The 19,483-nt window shown below is 37.9% G+C and overlaps 1 protein-coding gene across 1 annotated transcript; it reads right to left on the bottom strand.

The window, feature by feature from the left end:
* Positions 1–935: 935 nt before the first annotated feature.
* On the bottom strand, positions 936–19,427 carry LOC145977798 (selenoprotein F). Its single transcript, XM_083110087.1, has 5 exons — positions 19,325–19,427; positions 12,668–12,786; positions 10,318–10,433; positions 4,290–4,399; positions 936–1,731 (listed from the first exon to the last, which is right to left on the bottom strand). The coding sequence occupies exons 1-5, from the start codon at positions 19,364–19,366 to the stop codon at positions 1,630–1,632; spliced, it is 489 nt and encodes a 162-aa protein (XP_082966213.1). The 5' UTR covers positions 19,367–19,427; the 3' UTR covers positions 936–1,629.
* Between the last annotated feature and the right edge of the window lie 56 nt (positions 19,428–19,483).

Here is a 19,483-nt window from a genome sequence, read left to right as displayed (position 1 = left end):
GTCATCATCAAGGCCATAGAAGGTGGTGGAAGAGGAACTTCTTGACAGAGGTGCAGCGCTTCTCCTGATGTAACTACCTTCAACACGACTGTGAAGGAGTCGAAAGCTTGGATGGAATTAATTTTACCTTCCATTTTCAATCCTATGACTGTTTTTTTTTTTACCCTACGAGACAGACATTCCTGAGATGTCACATGTGAATTGTGAGAAAAACTTCCATTTTACAAATATCAATGACAACACATCTTCTATACCATATTATTTAATGATATAACTAAGCAGATAGTTTTCTCAACTAGTTCTGATAAAAAAAGATCAGAAATACAATGCGATCTTTGCAACGGCAAACTTAAAACATAATGTAAATGGTTGATAAATAAGAATTGTCCACTACCAGTGCTATGAACAGAAATTTAATCACTGATAAGAGATAATACTTTTCTTGAGTCCAGAAATCTCATGAGCTCCACAAAAATGCCAACCAACACTTTCATGGTGTCCAAAAATCCTTAAAATTTTACAAAATGCATAATCATCTATATATCTTTTAATAACATTGTAGGGAGAAATGTATTTTGTGATTAGATGATTGTCCCATCTGAAATTATGAATATTTCAAAAACTCTGGTAGATTGCCATGGTATGGATCCAATGTAAAAATTATGTATAAAAATTTATGAATATTCAGAACAACTTTGTATTGTTACAATTTTCAAGTATCAGCATAGGTAACAAGTTCATTCAGCATTGTTATTGGGCTCAGTGTTAATAAATATAGTTAGATATTTTACATATATTTGCAAGAATGTATTAAGTTACAAGATTTAAATTCATTACAAGCAATCAGAGCTTGAAAAACATTCTTTTTAGGATTTACCTTATGATGCATTACACTTGTGAAAGTAAGAAAATGAATTTTGTAATCAGTTTAAATATTATTATATCAGAAATCAGCTTTATTAAATCCATTATAATATAACTAAGTTCAACATTAACAACAAATTGTAATCCAAACTAATTTATTTCACCAATTGCAAATGTTTAACTATGAAACTGTTGCAGTTTCTGAAATAAATTTACCTTTATCAGAAAATTGTAGTAGATGGTATGAAAATTGAGCCTAGAATATGATATTGTACTCAACAAGTTAAATCTATCTGTATTGAAATGTCAACATGTTTGTCATGTTTGGCTTGTATAACAGAAAAAATATTAATGTGCATGAACATAGATAGAAACGTTCAATTTAGATCATTCAATTCACACACACACACATAAACACACGCTTCTCACTTGTAATCTCTATGCCTGAAGAATGTCCAGAGTTCAGCAAGATCAAAGAACAGGCAAAAACTGATTGTTAAAAAACACTATCACTTTCAATAGTTGCATTACATTTTATCACTTTGTAGTTTTTTTGTCAACTGCTTCGCAAAAATGAAAACAGTAAATCTGGTGCAAAACTTCAAAGACTGTTGTCGCTCTTGTATCACACACCTTTTGCAGACACGGTGTTGACTTCCTGTCCATGCCCGATACCTTATTGTACTTCTCTTTGAACAATTTCTCCTTCCATACTAAAACTGTATCATTCATTATTCAATTGCAGTTCTTGATATTTTCCCTACATCACACCATATTATCTTCTATACTGTTGTCATCATCATTAATCAAATGCGTATTAAGAAATTCTTCAACTGAATCCGTATTCCATTTATCAATGGCAAGTACCTGCAAACAAAGAATATGGAAATGTTTTCAGACTGAAAAATTACAAATGATGAACAGGAATAAAATTATTATTTGAAAGTTTGAAAATATAAGGAAGAGTCAACTGAAAGTGAGGCGACCTGTCTCTGGGGCAAATGGGTTTGTCACATTGCATTAGATTGGCAGGCTGCAGAAGCCTCTCTGCTTTCATTCTGTGCATGGTTGCACGGCAAGGCACACGGCTCTGGAGTTGGTGCATGTTAAACACCGGTCTGTTGTGCAGTGGAGGCTCCAAAAGAGGAACAGCATTGTGAGATTTTTAACCACTGAAAAGGCATATCACCACATGAGATTTATCATCGCATGTCTGCAGATATTTCAGACATTGCATGTCGTTAGCCACTGTGAAACGATGGTGTAAACGTTTTCAGCAAGGATATCCAGGAGACCGTTACATACATTCTCACCCAGCTAAATGACCCTATTTAGAGGGGGGTTAGGGTTCAAACCTCCCTCCCCCCGAAACTTCTGGCATGTTGGACTAGTGAAGTCAGAAACCAATTGTAACTCATTTTCAAAAAATGATTTGAAGCTTCACAAAAATACAACAGGCAGACAATGCTAGGACGATTGAGCAAGAATTTTCAAACATTTGGAATTCCTGAAATTTGAGCACAAGAAGTTTAACTCTCGGACCCTCGAACCCTCCATTTTCAGTTCTGCTGTCCTCTTTCCAGTGTTGTTCCTGGGTCAGACTGAATCTTTAAATTCTCTATTTAGTAACATTTTAAATCTCCCTTGATAGGAGTTCGAACCTAGGATCTCCAGATTTGTAGCGCATTACGTTCACTATGCGGTCGATCTAGGACATACATTTAACCTATATGCGGTCTTGTAAAACACATACTTCTGCAGCGCATGGTGGTTGTATATAATGCTGTTTGGTAAGTATAGGAACAATTATGAGCATTGAGAAGTGGGACTGAATCAGCCCATAGGACACTCTCCCTTCTCCTAGAATTGCCATCCTTTATTGCAAGTTGCAAGATAGTGGAATGTTTGTTATTTTTATTGTTAATAACAGAAATAAAGTTCATCTAGTTAGTATTCGAACAGATTAATCAATGTAGAAAATGCATTAGATCAAACAATTGAGGCCACAGTACAGGAACCACATTATTATTTTTTCTTTTTAATATTCTACTATTTAATTCAAAGAACAAATGGTTCCACAGTTTTCAAAATTCCAAAAATTAAGTTGTATGTGACAGGTCAATCAACATTAACTTTATTACTAAAATCTCCCTCTAACTTTTAAAGCTTTTTCTTGAAGGTGTGTAACATTTAATAAAATATATTAACAGTGCATTTCAGTACACATGGTATGAAACGTAAAAAAGATAAAGAAAGAAAAGCAGTTGTATACATACACATATCTCATGGATCTAGTACAAAAGTCTTCTCAAGGATATAACAACAGCAATAATAATAATAATAATTTTGGAACAAATTGGTTCATTATCATGAAATTTGAATTATTATTATTATTATTTCCATTATTCAAATTTTTTGCAACGCCTATGGGAACAAATATGAGTGAACCTCCCCCCCCCCAAAAAAAAATTAATTGTCCTGGCTACGGCCATGCCCAGCTACCAATAGAGTTTTGTGAGTCTGGCATTACGAGGCTCATTCAACAATAAAACAAGTGTCTGACTACAATGCGAGACACCCAAGTTTGATCCCCAGTGGGAGAGAACCGGGATTTTTTTCCACCTGTTCAAATGAATGGCTCCGGTGCTCATTCAGCATCATATAAAGTGGGTACCAGAAGGAAACTCTAGGGGGTAAAGGCAGCCAGGGACATGGTGATGACCACATCACCCCTACCTTCGGCTGTGATCAAGAAAGTGTGGGGCCCTATAGTGGAACCACAAGCAAATTAACCTGAACAGACCCGCGTCTCCTGTGCACCATACTCCCGTGAGGAGGGGAGGGGGAGGGTGGACCATGCTTCCTTATGGCCCGAGCTGCACAGAGACTTTTCATCCAAGGCCGCTCTATAACTCCACACCCACTTCATAGCATGGTGCAAAGCACAGGGGAGCACTTTACTTTACTGCATGTATGTTTCTGCATGGTTCTCTTTTCTAACTGAATACAAATAAATATACTTCTTTTCCCATATAAAACATCAGCCTGGCTCACTTTCATTTGAATAATATCAGCGTAGACTTCAGCATCTAAGTTGCACTTCTAGAGGCCAGCAAATGCTCCGTGCAGTGCAAGCCAGCCAACACACTGCACCTCAAAGCCAGTAAACATCAATGAAGGAGTGGGGAAGTTGCTGGTGTTGAGAGTTGAAAAATACTTGTTTCATATGCTAAGATTACAATGCCATATTGCACTGTTACTCATGAATCAGGTGACGAGAGGTTTCCCACTGCCCAAATGCAGCCACTTTCACTTATGCCCTCCTTTCCACCCCTCTTATAAAACTCCAGTAATGCTGCTCGATCTACGCACTAAGCAAACTGCAATTGCAAAACATTACTTATTCATGAACAATATATACTTACATCTTGAACATTTCCATCCTTATCCATTAACTTGATGATCGGGTCCAGGCCTCTAACATATCTAATCTTCAAATTTGGAAACTTGGCTGGTCTATCGCTCTTGATGAATGCTAGAATAGAATGAATAATACTTATCTGAATGAAACTATCTATTTGAAAATTACAATTTCTGTTCCTGTTTGAGAATATCATATTTCGGCACAAAATCGTTGCAGACTTTTTTTTTTGCAATATACTGGGATGAGACAATTATATAAAGCTTTTTTTTATATATATTGTGCCATATTACCAGTACTTAAAAATCATTTATTACTAAACTGTCTTTGGTATAAGATTAAATTCGATGCACATCATTTCTCAAAGACAGGCTCTGTCCCAAAGGTACAAAGTACAGACTTGAAGTATGGTCTTGGCGGAAGTGCCATCACCTAGTACAGTTCGAAACCGACAAGAACAGAAGTACACAAGTGCACAGCTTGCAGTACAGATCACGTGGTTTCCACACTCGTTGTTCACTTGTTTAAAATCGCGGAGGTAGAAAGGCGGCAACAATGTTAAATATACGTTATGAGCCAGCAAGTTGTTGGTTCTAGTTCTTCTAATGTGTGGAAATTTATGTGTTCGAACATTTGAAAATTCTATGTGATTTCTATGGTGAAAAACAAGTGTTTAAAATGTGAGGAAAACAACAAGTCCTCAGTTTTATCTACTGATCGTATTTGGCGCTGCAGTCGAAGTGCAATTCGAAAGCCTTTCACTTCCAGTCCACGACTTGAAGACCGCACTCCAAGGATGTTCACTTCAAGTACAGTCTTGCACCTTTCGGACACGGCCAGAGTTTAGCAAATATCTTTTGGTCTAAAAAAAATTAACACATTAGTTGTTATTGACTTGTGCTTCATAGTCGAAATATTACACTTGAGAAAATTTACTGCAGTGTTGCAAAGCAAAAATTTTATCCTCTGTGTCCCAAGATTCTGCGCCGCTATCATTGGTTTCATTATCATGTGTGACGATTACATGATGAAAGGTTATAAATAAATTTCTGAACTCAAGAAACAAGGTGGTTGATTACATGGTAAAATACAGTATGAGCAATCATGTGAGTGGTTAGTTCAAAGATATCATATCCTAAAGTGGATTACACTCCATGCTACTATGCAGAAGACCTGTTGGTTAGAAGCGGTGCAAGAAAAGTGTGAGTTCCACTTTACACATATTTAGAAACACACGTCTATGGGGAATTGTTTCGAAGGCTGTACAGCATGCATCATCCTGAACAGATTTAACTAGATGCATTTGCGTGAGGCTCCCAAAAGGAACATTCGAGCAGCGGCGTGCATTCAGGATACGCAAGGTACGCTCTGCGTACCCACAACACAGTAAGAAAAAATAAACATTTTTTCGTCTTCCCGGAACATGAAAATTCAACAATTATCGCTCCGAAAGCAGTTCCACTGCAAGAAATTCCGATTTCTGCACGAACACGTTGCTGCCTTCCTGAAGGCAGTCCCGAATGATCCCGATTGTGACTTCGGCACCCACCCGATCCGCGTTCCTGCCGATTTCCGCAGAAAGACGCTGTTTCTTCTGCTTGGTACCCTAGAAATTCGGAAGGTAACCCCATTGGCTCATATCAGCCCTGACCAAGTGTTTGGGTCTGCCCGCGCCTACCCTCTCTCCCACTTCTTTCCCGGTTCTAAGCATCGAGGGTACCCAAGATTTTGACAGCGTATGCAGTGTTGACAGTAGTCAACATATTTTTTTCTGGAATGCTTAGCTTACTAGCATTTAGCAGCCACGCGTAGATATATCACTGTTGGGTTGCAATAAAAATACATTATAAAAAGTGATACAGGAATCAGACAGGAGGGCAAGAATATGTAGAGGTGGAAGATCATATTTAATATACGCGTAAACTATCACATATAAAATATTTATGTGAGGTTAAAGTTACACTAGCAAGTTTTTTTTATTTTCGTATAGGGAGGTGAGGACCAGAATGGACTGTCACTGTATCGAGGGGAAAATATGTGAACAATTTGCAAGTTTCGCACAATTCTCAGAGTATGAGAGTATCTGTTTATCTCCTTTCGGGATCAACATTTCCTTTGAGTTCCATAGCATGGGTGTTGATTGTTGACCCAACGATATGAATGAATGATAAAAAAAAAACATAATAAAACACAATGCTTACAATGGGATTAGAATGAGCCCCCTCCCGCCAGACATTGCAAAGTGATGTACAGTAGTTTAGCTTTTGAAGTGTTCTGGGATGTATGCTGACGTATTTTCTACTTGTCCTTAATTATCTCCCTTCTACAAAATACTTTGTCGACTGGCAACTCAGATTCATTCGTCCACAAGAACGCGTGGTTTTCGGGCATAGCAGGACCCCGGACACAACGTACCGTGGGAGGTTGACTTTTGCTTTCTTCTGTCGTGTGAAATTTGCAGCGAGTGTTTCGTTCATATTATTTACATTACAGGATCTCTATTGTTTGTCGGTGCTGTGAAGTGATAAAATAGGGGGACCGGGAGTAATTGATGACATACTGGAGAAGGGATTTTCGGAATTTACGAAAAAAGTGTAAACAATCCGAAATGGAAGGTCTGTTCCTGATTTGGAAAAATTGTTTCAGGCAGGAGTTGGGAAGGATGGTAAGCAGTATATTAGGCATTTTGATTTTTGAGAAGAAGAAAAAATATCTCTACAGAGTGATTGACTGAGTAGAAAAACAGTGAAACTTTATTGTTGGCCTTATTCGTTGGTTTCCTCTGCGAAAGATGTTGTGAAATAGTAGAGGATACTGAGATTTATCAAATTTATTACATGAAATTTGAAAGGACGGAAAATGATTGAGCCATTTCCTTCCCGTTCAATGTTCATCGCACTGCATGAAGGAAATAATCAAAGTTGAATTGTTGGACTCTACGTAGCTACTATCAGAATATATTTGCGACTATAAAATATCATACATATATTTTACCTCGTTATATTTGTATATTGATACAAGGATGAGAAATTTCCCATTATAAAATTGTAGAAAAAAGTTATTTTCTGAATAACATGATGGCCAGGGAGGGGGGGATTCTGGCCCCCATAATTCATTTCGGTTGGCCCATGTTGCGTACCCTAGTTTAAATGTCACCGCACGCCACTGCATTCGAGGCAGTCATGACAGAATCCATTTGGTGCAACTGCACCTTGTATTCGACCCTAAGGAATGGGGATGTTCATAAAATTCCACATGAGCAGATTTTTCATGTTGGATCCTTGTAGTTTTTCATAACAAGAAGCCCTGCTCATAATGCAGAGCTAACATAAAAAATCTTGGGCCCACAGATGCCGGAACCCAGGAATTTGGTACTATGCAAAAACATTAACCAATATACATGCTAGTTTCTACTCGTTTTTTCTATTATTATATTTTTATGATATGTATTCTTCACAATTCAAGAATTTGAAACAAATGATTTTAAAACTCACATTACTATGTAAGTTGTTACATGCCGAAATGAGCGAAGCCAACAATAAACATATGGGGAAATAGTTGGTGAAAACTATGATAGATGGCAGCACAAGTGGAAAAACGGAAAGGAAATTACTAATGAATTAAGAGGAACCTGAAAGTTATTAAAACCAAATAAAACAAATAAAAGGGAATGAGTAGTGATTAAATAGTTGTAAATAAAGAATAAAAAAACATAAAGGAAGCTCAATGATCAACAAAATCCTCATACGTTGTACATATAGAAGATTAAAGAAGTTAAGCAGCTGATTCAAATCTGTGTCTTTTCCTTCTGGCAAGAAGGAAACTATTCTTTCGAGTTTTGGTTTCTTCCCTTGGTGGCGCTATATCCATATTTGTCGCACGAAAGCACTAAGGTTGCGCTATTATACATTTGTCGTACTGGTATAACCTTGATCCTTGATCGTTACCTTAGTGGCGCTATATCAATATTTGTCGCCCCAAAGCACATCGAGTAACAGTAGAAACAACATGGAGGAATAAAAAGGCTATTATTCCATAAAATAGAAAAGAAAGAAGATGATCCTTCAATAACCAAAGAAAGAAGAATATAATCTTCCCACAAAAGAAGAAAGAAGAGGATGATCTTTCAATAGCAGGAAAGAAGAAGAAAGAAGAAGATGATCTTTCAATAAAAGAAGAAGGAAGAAAATTTCGTACTAAGAATTCCTGCATATAGTCTTTGTATCGTAGAAGTCTCAGAATATATATCCATTGGCATATATCGCTGCTATTTGATTCGCATTCCAAAGAAAATAACCCATAACCCTGGAGATTAGCTGTGGTATACAGAGTATGGCACCAAAAGACAGGTGGCAAAGTGTAAAATCTTGGAATTGTGTACTCCTAAAGTAATGCCTCCCGTCTTACATGCACTGGGGTGCCTTATAGAGTGCTGCACTGAGAGGATTTTACTCAAGTGCCAAATAGTTAGCACGGACGGTGTTAGATAGCATACCGAATTGAGAGCTTCTTCGCTTGAGCAAATAATGCTTGAACAGGCAAAACGAGCGGTATTCGCTCAAAGACCAGTATTGCACATATAACCGTAATTTGTCTGTGGCAGTGGGCCCTCAAATATGGATCATGAAATGAAAGACTATTGTGAACTTTAAGTGAACGTAGTCATCATCTCCATGTTAAAATGTAGTTTAGTCTATCTTATCAATACAGTGATGCATGAACATGAAATAGATGACTGCAGGCTGAAACTGCCTAGGTGGATATTTTACACATGTGTGTCTATGTTTATTGTCACATTAAAATAATATTCCATTGTATACGCTCAGGAATAGCACACTTGAGGGTGGGAAACCCGAACGAGTACGTGCAAGTGAAAGTGGTCCCATGCAGTATGCTAGTGTGCCTTGACACTCTAAGATGTCACGCGCCGAATCTGGCTGAATGCCCCTCGGTTCTGCCGGGGAGGTAGGGTTTGAGTCAATCAGCTCGGGAATCAGTCTGCTAGCGTGCTACACAGATTCACAGCATGGTAAGTGTTGTCATCTTAGTATAAGAAGAAAGTTTGCACATAGCTTTACAGAATCACACACGAATTTTTTTCGCACGGCTCATAGTCATGCACGTGGCAAATAGAGCAGTCATTGTAAAGGATCAGTTGTGCTCTGTTGTTCCAAGCAGTGGCATACGGGAGGCTGGGGCTAGGGAATTGATGGGGCTACATCCCATCTCCAAATTTTGAGTTTCTGATGGAAGCAGCAAAGAACTCTGAAACAAAAAAAAACAAAAAAAGGTTAAATGCAAACACGCCTTAAAATGGTCTCCGATTACCATTTTTGTGTTTGAATAGCTTTTAAAATGAAGGTTTAAATTGGTGATTACAATATATTTTATAGTTTATTCCAACCGTACGTAGAAAGCAGCTATGTGATACAGACCTTTACAATTCCAGCCCACTTGGGAAAAAACCCTGCGTACGCTAGCGGCTCCAAGTGAGTGTGTAAATGTGTGTGTGTGTGTGTGTGTGTGTGTGTGTGTGTGTGGGGAGGGGATAATTGTAAATGCAAGAAACAACATCTACTTGTAGCACGCATCTGTGAAAAGTCACGAGCCGCCGCTGCAACAGACTATAATCAACCATTGTATCACATTTTCACATTCATAATGTATGAATAATAGTACCTATAAAATGGAGCTCCAGTGGTCCACTCGGCAGAGTGCACGACTCCCACGTGGAAGACCCAGGTTCAATTTCTGGGGAGGGTGATTTTCCAGTAACGTCCTTGCACGGAGTAGACCTTATGGGCAAACATGGGGCATAAATACAGTGCTGATCACATAATCCCCATAAATGGACAATATTGTAAATCTGTGGGACCCCACCTCACATCCCCGCATATGCCTTCATGACATGGTGCAACATGCAAAGGGGGGTAGCAAAAACTACATATAAAATTTGCCAACGTTACACTTAAATTGAAAAGCTTATTAACACTAAAAGATGCCAAAGGGGGCAAATACAAACGCCAACTTACCTTGTATCTGAGGATATGCACCAAATTTACAGGTACAAACTTCAAGCTGTGCCCGTGGGTACAGCTTAATCACATCGCCACTCTCATCCCTATGGCAGCACTCCTTGCAATTCTCTCTACAAAAAGCAACATATGTTTATTTATTTATTTACATATTTACTCAAGAGTTTCAGATACAGTCTTATTTGGCAATTTTACCCTGAAACAACAAAGTAGAAACAAAAAATAACAAAAGATAAAAACAATAACAATATGGGATAGATTTACATGTTCTTGGTCAGTAATATATAAAAATTACGTTCTGGAAGGAAAATATCTACATCCAGGGGAAGTTTGTTGTAGATTTCTGGCAGCCTGTAAAACAAGGAACATTGTAGAAGGGATAGCCTAGTGGTTGGGTTGTGGAAGAGTTGCAGGTTGCACGTTTGCTTTTGGGGTACCCTAAGTGTGAATTCACTGATTAGGAGATTGTTCTGATTTTGTCATTTATTATCTTGTATAAAAAATTCATGTCAGCTAGATCACGACGAAAGGATGAAGAGTGAATGTTCAGAGCAGCCATGGTGTCTGATTTGGATACATGTCGGAAAGAATGTATTCCATGGCAAACAATGACAAGATGAAACTGACAACAGAATCTATTCTGGTAAGATTGGTTTTTGAGGCCATTGCCCAAATTGGGGAGCAATATTCAAGGATGGGCGAGATGAAAGATTTAAAGAATAAGGCAAGAGATGATGGGTTTTGAACTTCACTAAATATGTATAGAAGACCAAGAAGGTGCATGGCTTTTTTAGTGGTAGCTATAATATGATAATTAAAAGTGAGTTTTTCATCCATGTTAATACCTAGGTTCATTTGAGTGGAATTGTTTTCAATAGCACAAGCAGACACCACTTTTTTCTTTGTAAGGGAAAAAGTAAGGAAAGAGCATTTCTGAGGGTTTAATTCTAGATTCCACTGATGACACCACTTAAGTTCTGTGACAGCATTTTGAAGAATCGTCACGTCATGATGCGATGAGATCGTGAAGAGTTTACGATCATCCGCAAACAAAAGTATATTGATAGGAAGGGAGGACAGTTTTTCAGGGAGGTCATCCATGTACAGAAGGAATAGGAGTGGGCCTAAGACACTCCCCTGAAGAACTCCAGACAAAACGGGAAGAAAGTTAGAAGAGGTACCTGAAAGAACAACACGTTGTTCACGCTCATGGAGGTAGTCCAGCAATAAAGAGAAATTTTCCATGGATGTTAAATCTGGATGATAATTTATGTAGAAGACATTTATGGTTAATACGGTGAAGTAAACTAAAGTAACCTGTTTTTGATGATTTTTTCACAAATGAAAGATATTATCTTCTAAGCAACAATGACAATACTATAATAAATATATGGGGAGTGGGAAAAAGAAACATGTAGAGTTTAAAGTAAATCCCAGGAACTTAACAATACTACTCAACTCAAATGCTATGTGGAATTGGTGGTACCCTTGATCCTTTCTACTCCCTCGAGAAAATGAAATCTTATGCATGGCTTATGAAGATTATGTCATCTATGAACATTTTTCATTGTTTTTAGCTTGAGGAAATGTGTTATTGTCAAGTAAAGTACGTCTGTTACCTTAGCGTGAAGCAGAACAGCCCAAAGACTTCACCCAAGTGTATATAGAGCCCAACATGACATTTCACAACAGCAGCAGATGGGATGTGACAACAGTTTCATAAATGTATTATAAAAATAAAGTAAATTAAACATGAAGCTGAAAACTTATGAAACCAAAACTAAAGTGAAAGTATTGTTAGAGTTATTGGTTGTTTATAATTCTATGCCATTAGGCTAGGGATGTTAGGTTTGGTGCTGATATCAATTTTTCACATTTTTGTTAAGTTAGGAGAGCTAAGTTTGATGGTGTAGTCTTTTGCATGAGATCTTTAGCTATTTGAGTGTGCATAGAACCGGTTTTCACTAATAAAAAGCAGCAGAAGTATTCCGAGATGGCAAGTTCTTACTTAGGCGGCCAATACTTTGGGATCAAATATCTCAGTTACTTGTGGTCTCTGCATGCTGGAACCAATTTTGTGTTACGTAAAAGATTGAAATCTGTTGCCATGTGTATATATAACACTGAAATAGTTTCTGAACTTGCCTCAGAATGCCTTATCAACACCAAAATTACAAGGCTTTCACCAAGGATTAAACCTAATACCACTTGCACCAAAGACATATCCAATATTAAAATCTACCATATAACAAGCAATAAAACAAAACATACCAGCATACCACTCACGATTTACTAAGTTACACAGCAATTCAACTCTAGGTAAAGCAAAAATTCAATTGATACTTACTTCAAAACATCCAAATCAAATTTTCCCAATTGGTCACATGATGAACATAGGAGATTTGCCTTATTTAAACCCAAGGCCCAGCAATCTTCTGCTGTGAATTCACATGAACCCCAACTCACCTGTAAATATAAAAAAAATGATTTCTTGAAGCAAACTGGTGCCGTAATTCAATTTGCACTGTCCAGCATACTTTAGATTTTCAAAATTAACTGAAACTTTATTTTCAAGTTTTCTAGAAGTAGTGTTCCCCTTGAAAAACATAAAATAAAATCTTCTACATGTAAGTTAAGTTAATTGCAGAATTTGAATTTTGGAAATCTTTCCAAATGCTTCATGATTATTACAAGTTTTATGATAGTATCATTCTTAATACTCTGGAAACGAATTGAAGAGTAGCTTATGAGAGCATCTGCACTCTGCCTGCTGGGAAGCTGCCCAAATTATGGCCTGCATAAGTAAAAACCTGCTATCAAATTGTTAATCAGGAGAAATGAAAAGTTATATTTAAAGCCAGATTCACTACATACCATATTACATGTAATACTGAAGAGAATAATTTACTTGTAGTTTCTACTGGACTTGTACATTAGGCCTACTGAAGGTGTTCAATAGGAAACCAGTGAGTTTCAGAGGCACAGTGGTTTGGGCCTCCCCAATGGCACAGTGGTAGCGTTGTCGACTTGCAATCAAGAGGTCCCAAATTCGATACCTGGTGGAGGGCACATGGGCACTTTAAACTATAGTAGATCCAGTCCCGATTAGCCTTATTGGCATAAAGTAGACACCAACTCAATCAATCAAAGAGGCAACGTGGAATACAACTGATAACAATAGATTCTGTCTACTGTAAACAGTAGAAATTTCCAGTAGGGTTGGCAGATTTTCAAGCGAGGTTTGAAGGGGGTTTCATGCTTGAGACCATATTCATGCTTATGTAATAAGGTGTTAGAAGCATTCAGGGATGTTATTTTCAATGCTAAGAACCCTGAACCTACCTCACCTAACCTAACAACAAAAGCTTATGGGTACATAAAACCCCCTCACACCTCATGTCATAAAGTAGCAGCCAGTGGCGTAGCAACATATTGTGAGGCCCTGGGTGAGATTAGAATGGGATGCCCCCATCAGTTCTTTAAATTTTGAAATCTCAATGTGAATCGATACAGAAATCTTCAGGGACACGTCAGCAGCTGAAATCTGAAGCTGTACAACAGACCTGTACCCAGGGAAGGGGCCATGATTCCCCTTGAACTATGAAATATTATTAAGTGAAGATATAAAAGGTCAAATAACATTGGCGATATTTCAGATTGTGCAAGAATTTGGATTTCGTGCTTGCATGTATGAATGGGTTCTTGGGGGAGAGAGGCAGGCTCCAGAAGTCTGCATTCTGCAACATTGAGTAATTTTTGTTTTATAATCATTGATGCAAGTCTACAAGACTTGTCGGGATAGTCCATTCTTTATAATCCCTGTCTCAACTTTTTTCAAACTGCAGTTGTGTTGCGAAAATGTTTTTTTCTTCATTTTTGGTTAACTCACATTGAACAATGTTATTCATTTTAATAATCATTGCTAATACGTATAATTAAATTTTATGTGAAAAATATTAAATATTTAATTCTTTTATTTTCTAGCCCTGGAATCATCATGGCTGTTGAATGTTGCTAGAATATATTTTTAAAAAAAAAATGAAAACATTGTTAATTTGCGGAACACAGTACTATTCGAATACTTCTGATAATTGAGTGTAAACAATAAGCATCAAGCTGTATGACATGTGACAACCTCTGTCTGTAAGCAACTGTGTTGCTGATTGTCGGATCGGGGGAGGGGGTCTATCCGCGAGTTGAATTTCCCCCGTTACTTTGGACCATAACGTTGCAACTCTATAATTGTACAGCCAATAGCAAAGATAATACTCTACATCTTGTGTCCTTCTGAGGGATGGAATTCATTTGATGCGAAGGTGATGTTGACATCTGCTTAGTGGCATTTCTATTTCAACCCATTATGGAAAACACACTGATTAAAAATACAATGGACATATATTACTTTTGCCGTTGGGTGTACACTAAAGTTAGCACTAGCTGCAATACTCCCATAACATTGGTGGTCACGTCTAATACTCCAACAGCATTTCACCGACTACCCTGACGGAGTGGTTATCACAGCAAGCTACGATGCAATGGGTCCTTGGTTCGAATCCCGGGCTGGGCATGGGTGATCTTTGTGAGTTTTTCATTATCAATTTCATCATATCATCACTCATCCTCATCGTCGCGAATAGCAAAAAATGTCAGAAAATCGACATAAAATAACCTAACTCAATCAATCCAACCAACAGCATTTTGGATCTTTCCTTTGTTCCACATTTTCGGATATGCCCCCTCAAAAAAATCCTGGGTACTGGCCTACTGTAGGAAGAAAGCAAACAACGCAAGTATTTAAATTCCTCACATTTGCTTCATGACAGTTGGAGGTGCCTTATTCCTAACTTACCACAATCGGGAGTGCAAGATCGAGAGAAAGAAGAAAGGACAAGACAAAGTGCTTTTTATTCAATAAAAGGATAAATAGGTAACAATGTAAAAGCAAGTTATCGTGAATTTTTGGGTAACAGTTCGTTATATAGGAGACACATTTCTTCGTTTTTACAGAAGAAACTACTTACAGAAATGAGTTTCTCCAAGCTTTCCAACGTTCGTGGAGGTATTTTCTTTCATCGTGGAATCTATTTGACCGGCAAATCATATACTTTTCAAGAGAAATATCCCACTGACTCACAATTGCCATGCTTTCCGTACATGAACTGCATGCTCCGCACGTTCAATGACGTAACCCACTGTCAGTGTTTCAAACTCCTTTTTTTTTTTTTTTTTTTTACTATGCTTGCCTAACCCAACCAAAACTAAGCTTATGGAAATGGTTCATGGAGCTACAAGGTGTACAACTTTGCTTCTGCCGTTTTTCCCCAAAAATATGACGCTGTAATGAAAAACATTGCTTACCCAGGCATTATTCAAAGTATTGTCCATCGCTGGCCACTACTTTCTCCCATCTTTCGGGCAGCGTACGAATGCCGCGTCTAAAAAATTGTTCATCTTTGGAGGCGATCCACGAATCGATCCACTTTTTGACTTCTTCGTAAGATCGGAAGTGTTGGTCAGCCAGTTCATGAGCCATTGATCTAAACAGGTGATAATCAGAGGGAGCGATGTCTGGAGAATAAGGCGGGTGGGGTAGGACGTCCCATCTTAATGTTTCGAAGTACGTTTTCACCACTTTGGCAACGTGGGGTCGTGCGTTGTCATGCTGCAAAATCACTTTCAGACGTTTTGAAATGGTTTGCTGTGTCACTCCCAATGATCGTGCCAATTCTTCTTGAGTTTGACGCGAGTCTTCACTCAGCAATGTCTCCAATTCTGCATCTTCGAAAACTTTGTCTTCCACCACTATGCCGGTCTTCGACGTTAAAGTCACCGTTCTTGAAGCGTTGAAACCACTCACGACAGGTTCTCTCACTTATAGCGTCCTCACCATACGTAGTGGAGAGCATTCGATGAGCCTCAGCCGCAGTTTTCTTCATATTGAAACAAAAAAGTAGAACCTCCCGCAAATGGCGAGAATTTGGCTCGTACACTGACATTTTCAATCGCGAACAACTTCACGATGCACACACCACTCGACTAATGTTTGAATGGGGTTATCTTGACAGAGGTCCAAGCTAACTGCGTGACGTCTGCGATCTGCTTCTTTCGACCGCTACTTCCTGTTGTTGCCACCTGTCGGAAAACGGCGGAAGCAAAGTTGTACACCTTGTATATGTGAATGGTTTGTGGGGCTATCCCTCAGCTACCCATGCATAATGTATAATTTCCACCGGTGACGAACATGATAGTAGGTATTTTTCGGTGAAGAAGGTTGAAACAGTGCATACCCACAACGTGAGTCAAGATGTGCCTGCCATATTGTGTGTTCCGGAAGGGAAGAAAGGAATAAAAAAAATCACTCTGTATGTGAAAAATTGTGTTTGTTTTCATGTAAAAAGCATAATGGCACCTTGAACTATGTTCCGCAATACACAATCAGCAAGTACGAACCATGCGAAACACAATATATCCAATTTAAAATGTGTCTCCGATATAATGAACTGTTACCAATTTTTGCAGAAATGTTTCACACGAGACATATGACGATTTTTTTTTTACTTTTTTGGGCCCATTTAGGCCCGCCTGCCTGTATGTTACGCCCCTAATTTGATGTATTCATTCAAATTATAACGTTTAACTAGAATTTAAAACCAGATAAAAACAGAACAATTTAATTTTATTGCCCACAAAAGTTACCCCTTTTCACTTCTATTTATTACATTTTTCGTATCAACCTCTGTGCCGTCGCCCAATAAATAGAAATCGAACCATGTAAAACTGCATGTGTGCCATTATTAGTTGGGAATTAAATACTCGAGAGACTTGTGCATGAATTTCATTTCACTTATCTACAGGGATGGCACCATTCTCGTGTGCCTGAATGTGCCATGGTCCACCTTATCAAAATGTAATATGAAAATTTCGTTATAAAAACTAAAATGAAAGCATACAGACATTGATGAATGATGGGAAACTTTCTTCCTTGTATCACTTAATAACAATATCAATAAGAAAATACATTGTTACTTGAATATGGGGCCCACCCTCATCTTTTGACAATTATCCAGTGACTCATCTACAGCAGGAAGTCTGGCGCCACCACAGCTGCTCCATGATCTGGACATATCTTTTCTCCCTAAAATATGCAAAAGCTGTCCTCCCTTCCAAGTACTACTGCATTATGCAGAGTAGCGAGGCTCTCGCATCTGGATTCGCAGCCAGTATAATCCTCGTCAATATATTGTCCACCGAGAATGTACATGTTCTATGTCCAATTTTTCATTTTTTCAGGAGATACCTTTAAAGTTTGACATGATATATTTATTGAACCTTTGTCATCATTGCGCTGAAAGTTTGTGTATTGTAAAGGCAGATATGTTGAAACCTCTCTAAAAACAAGTAGTTGTTTCATTAGGTCATTAGGTACTTATGCTGTAATTAACAATTGAAATTTCAAATAGAACAATTGCATGCAACACTAGCTTTGATTTGAGCGTGCCAGTGTTCTATCACAGATATTTTCTCTGTGGTTCTATCTACCAGATACATGCATTCTGGAAATGAGATAGAGATGAAACAATTTCATTATAAATTTGGGTACCAATCTGTTATAGGGAAAACACATTTCACTCATCCATTTCGTCATTTTTTACTTTCGTACTTACCTATTATGCATTGCGAAACATTATTTAAGGTGGGATTTGCTTTTTTCACATTACGAGTATTTATTGTTCGTTGCTTTTCCGCTTCCGTTAGATGCAATATGGCGGGCAAATCTTGACTAGCGTTGTCTATCATCTGTGGGTATGCAGTATTTCCAACCTTCTTAACCAAAAAAATCCTACTTTCGTGTTACAGATTTTGTATTTTTTCCGGGTTCCAAAACCCAACGAACCATGCACGGATAGCCCCACACACCATTTATGGATAGGCCCACGAACCATGCACAGCAAGGTTAGGTTAGGTTCTGTTAGGTTAGGCAAACAGTTAAAATTGTCATGTTCTGGGAAAACAATGGCGTCGTTGGAAACACTGACCGGGGGTTTCGCCATCGAACGCATGGAAAATTTGGTTCATGTAGTCGAAGGTAATGGAGGCAAGAGCTTTTGTGCATCGGAGAGACATTAATATCAAAAAATACATGTACCGGCCGAATAAATTGAACGAAGGGAGAAAACACTTTCATGACCTTTCAAAAGTTTACAGAAACTCAGTTCCGTAAGTACTTTCTCCTGTGTTTTCCCTATAACAGACTTACCCAAAATAGTATGCTAGCAATGTAAAAAACTGCGAAATATATGATTTATAGGTATCACCCCCATACTATACTAGTACCGTTTACAATTTGGAGATAGAACATTTGCATTCTCAATGGACGATATGTTTCCAAGGTACTAATCTGATATTCCCGGACAGATTTCTTAATTTTTACAGAAGAAACTACTTACGTTAATAAGTTCCTGTAGCATTGTCTAACATCTGTTTTATGTGACGTGGGAATGATTCATAGCGGAAATTCATATTCTTTGTTGAAAATTAATTCTCCGACCCACGAACCATTGACGTGTGGTTAGGTTAGGCAAATATAGTTAAAATTTCGTGTCGTGGTAGTATCAGGATCTAGAAATTGCAAAATAATTGCGAACCATTGACGCTAGCCCCAAACATTATGTGCATAGACGTAAGTACGACTGCATATTTAGTGAGTATAACTAGTAAAGTAATTACAGAATATCTCTATATTGTAAATTCTTAACAAAGAACGTTCCGCGAAGAAGAAAGGTAAGTACAAATGTCAAAAATTGAAAAAACGAAGAAGTTATAGGTGTCCGGGGAATATCAGATTTTTACCATTTATTTATTCACATCTCTCTCTCTCCACCCCTCATGGATGCAATTTTTTAAAGCGTATTGTGTTTCTAAGTTAATAATTGAGCTTCCCCCTTACCCTTACTTATTGCTATTTCTGATATCAAAGCAAGTAAAAAATTAAAATACTACTTACCAATGAATACAAAAATACCAGTCCAGGTATTAAGGTCACCATTTTAACTTTTTCGTCTCACTGCAACATAAACTATTATATTAATGTACAATTAAGTACTTGACCGAAATGCAATCGCAGCAGACCACAACTTGCTTGCTTTTTTCACATCTACTGATC

This window comes from Lepisma saccharinum, chromosome 23 (assembly GCF_977018435.1).
Source record: "Lepisma saccharinum chromosome 23, izLepSacc3.1, whole genome shotgun sequence".
Taxonomy (NCBI): domain Eukaryota; kingdom Metazoa; phylum Arthropoda; class Insecta; order Zygentoma; family Lepismatidae; genus Lepisma; species Lepisma saccharinum.
Note: the sequence above shows the minus strand (reverse complement) of the source record. Positions and strands in the feature narration are given on the sequence as shown.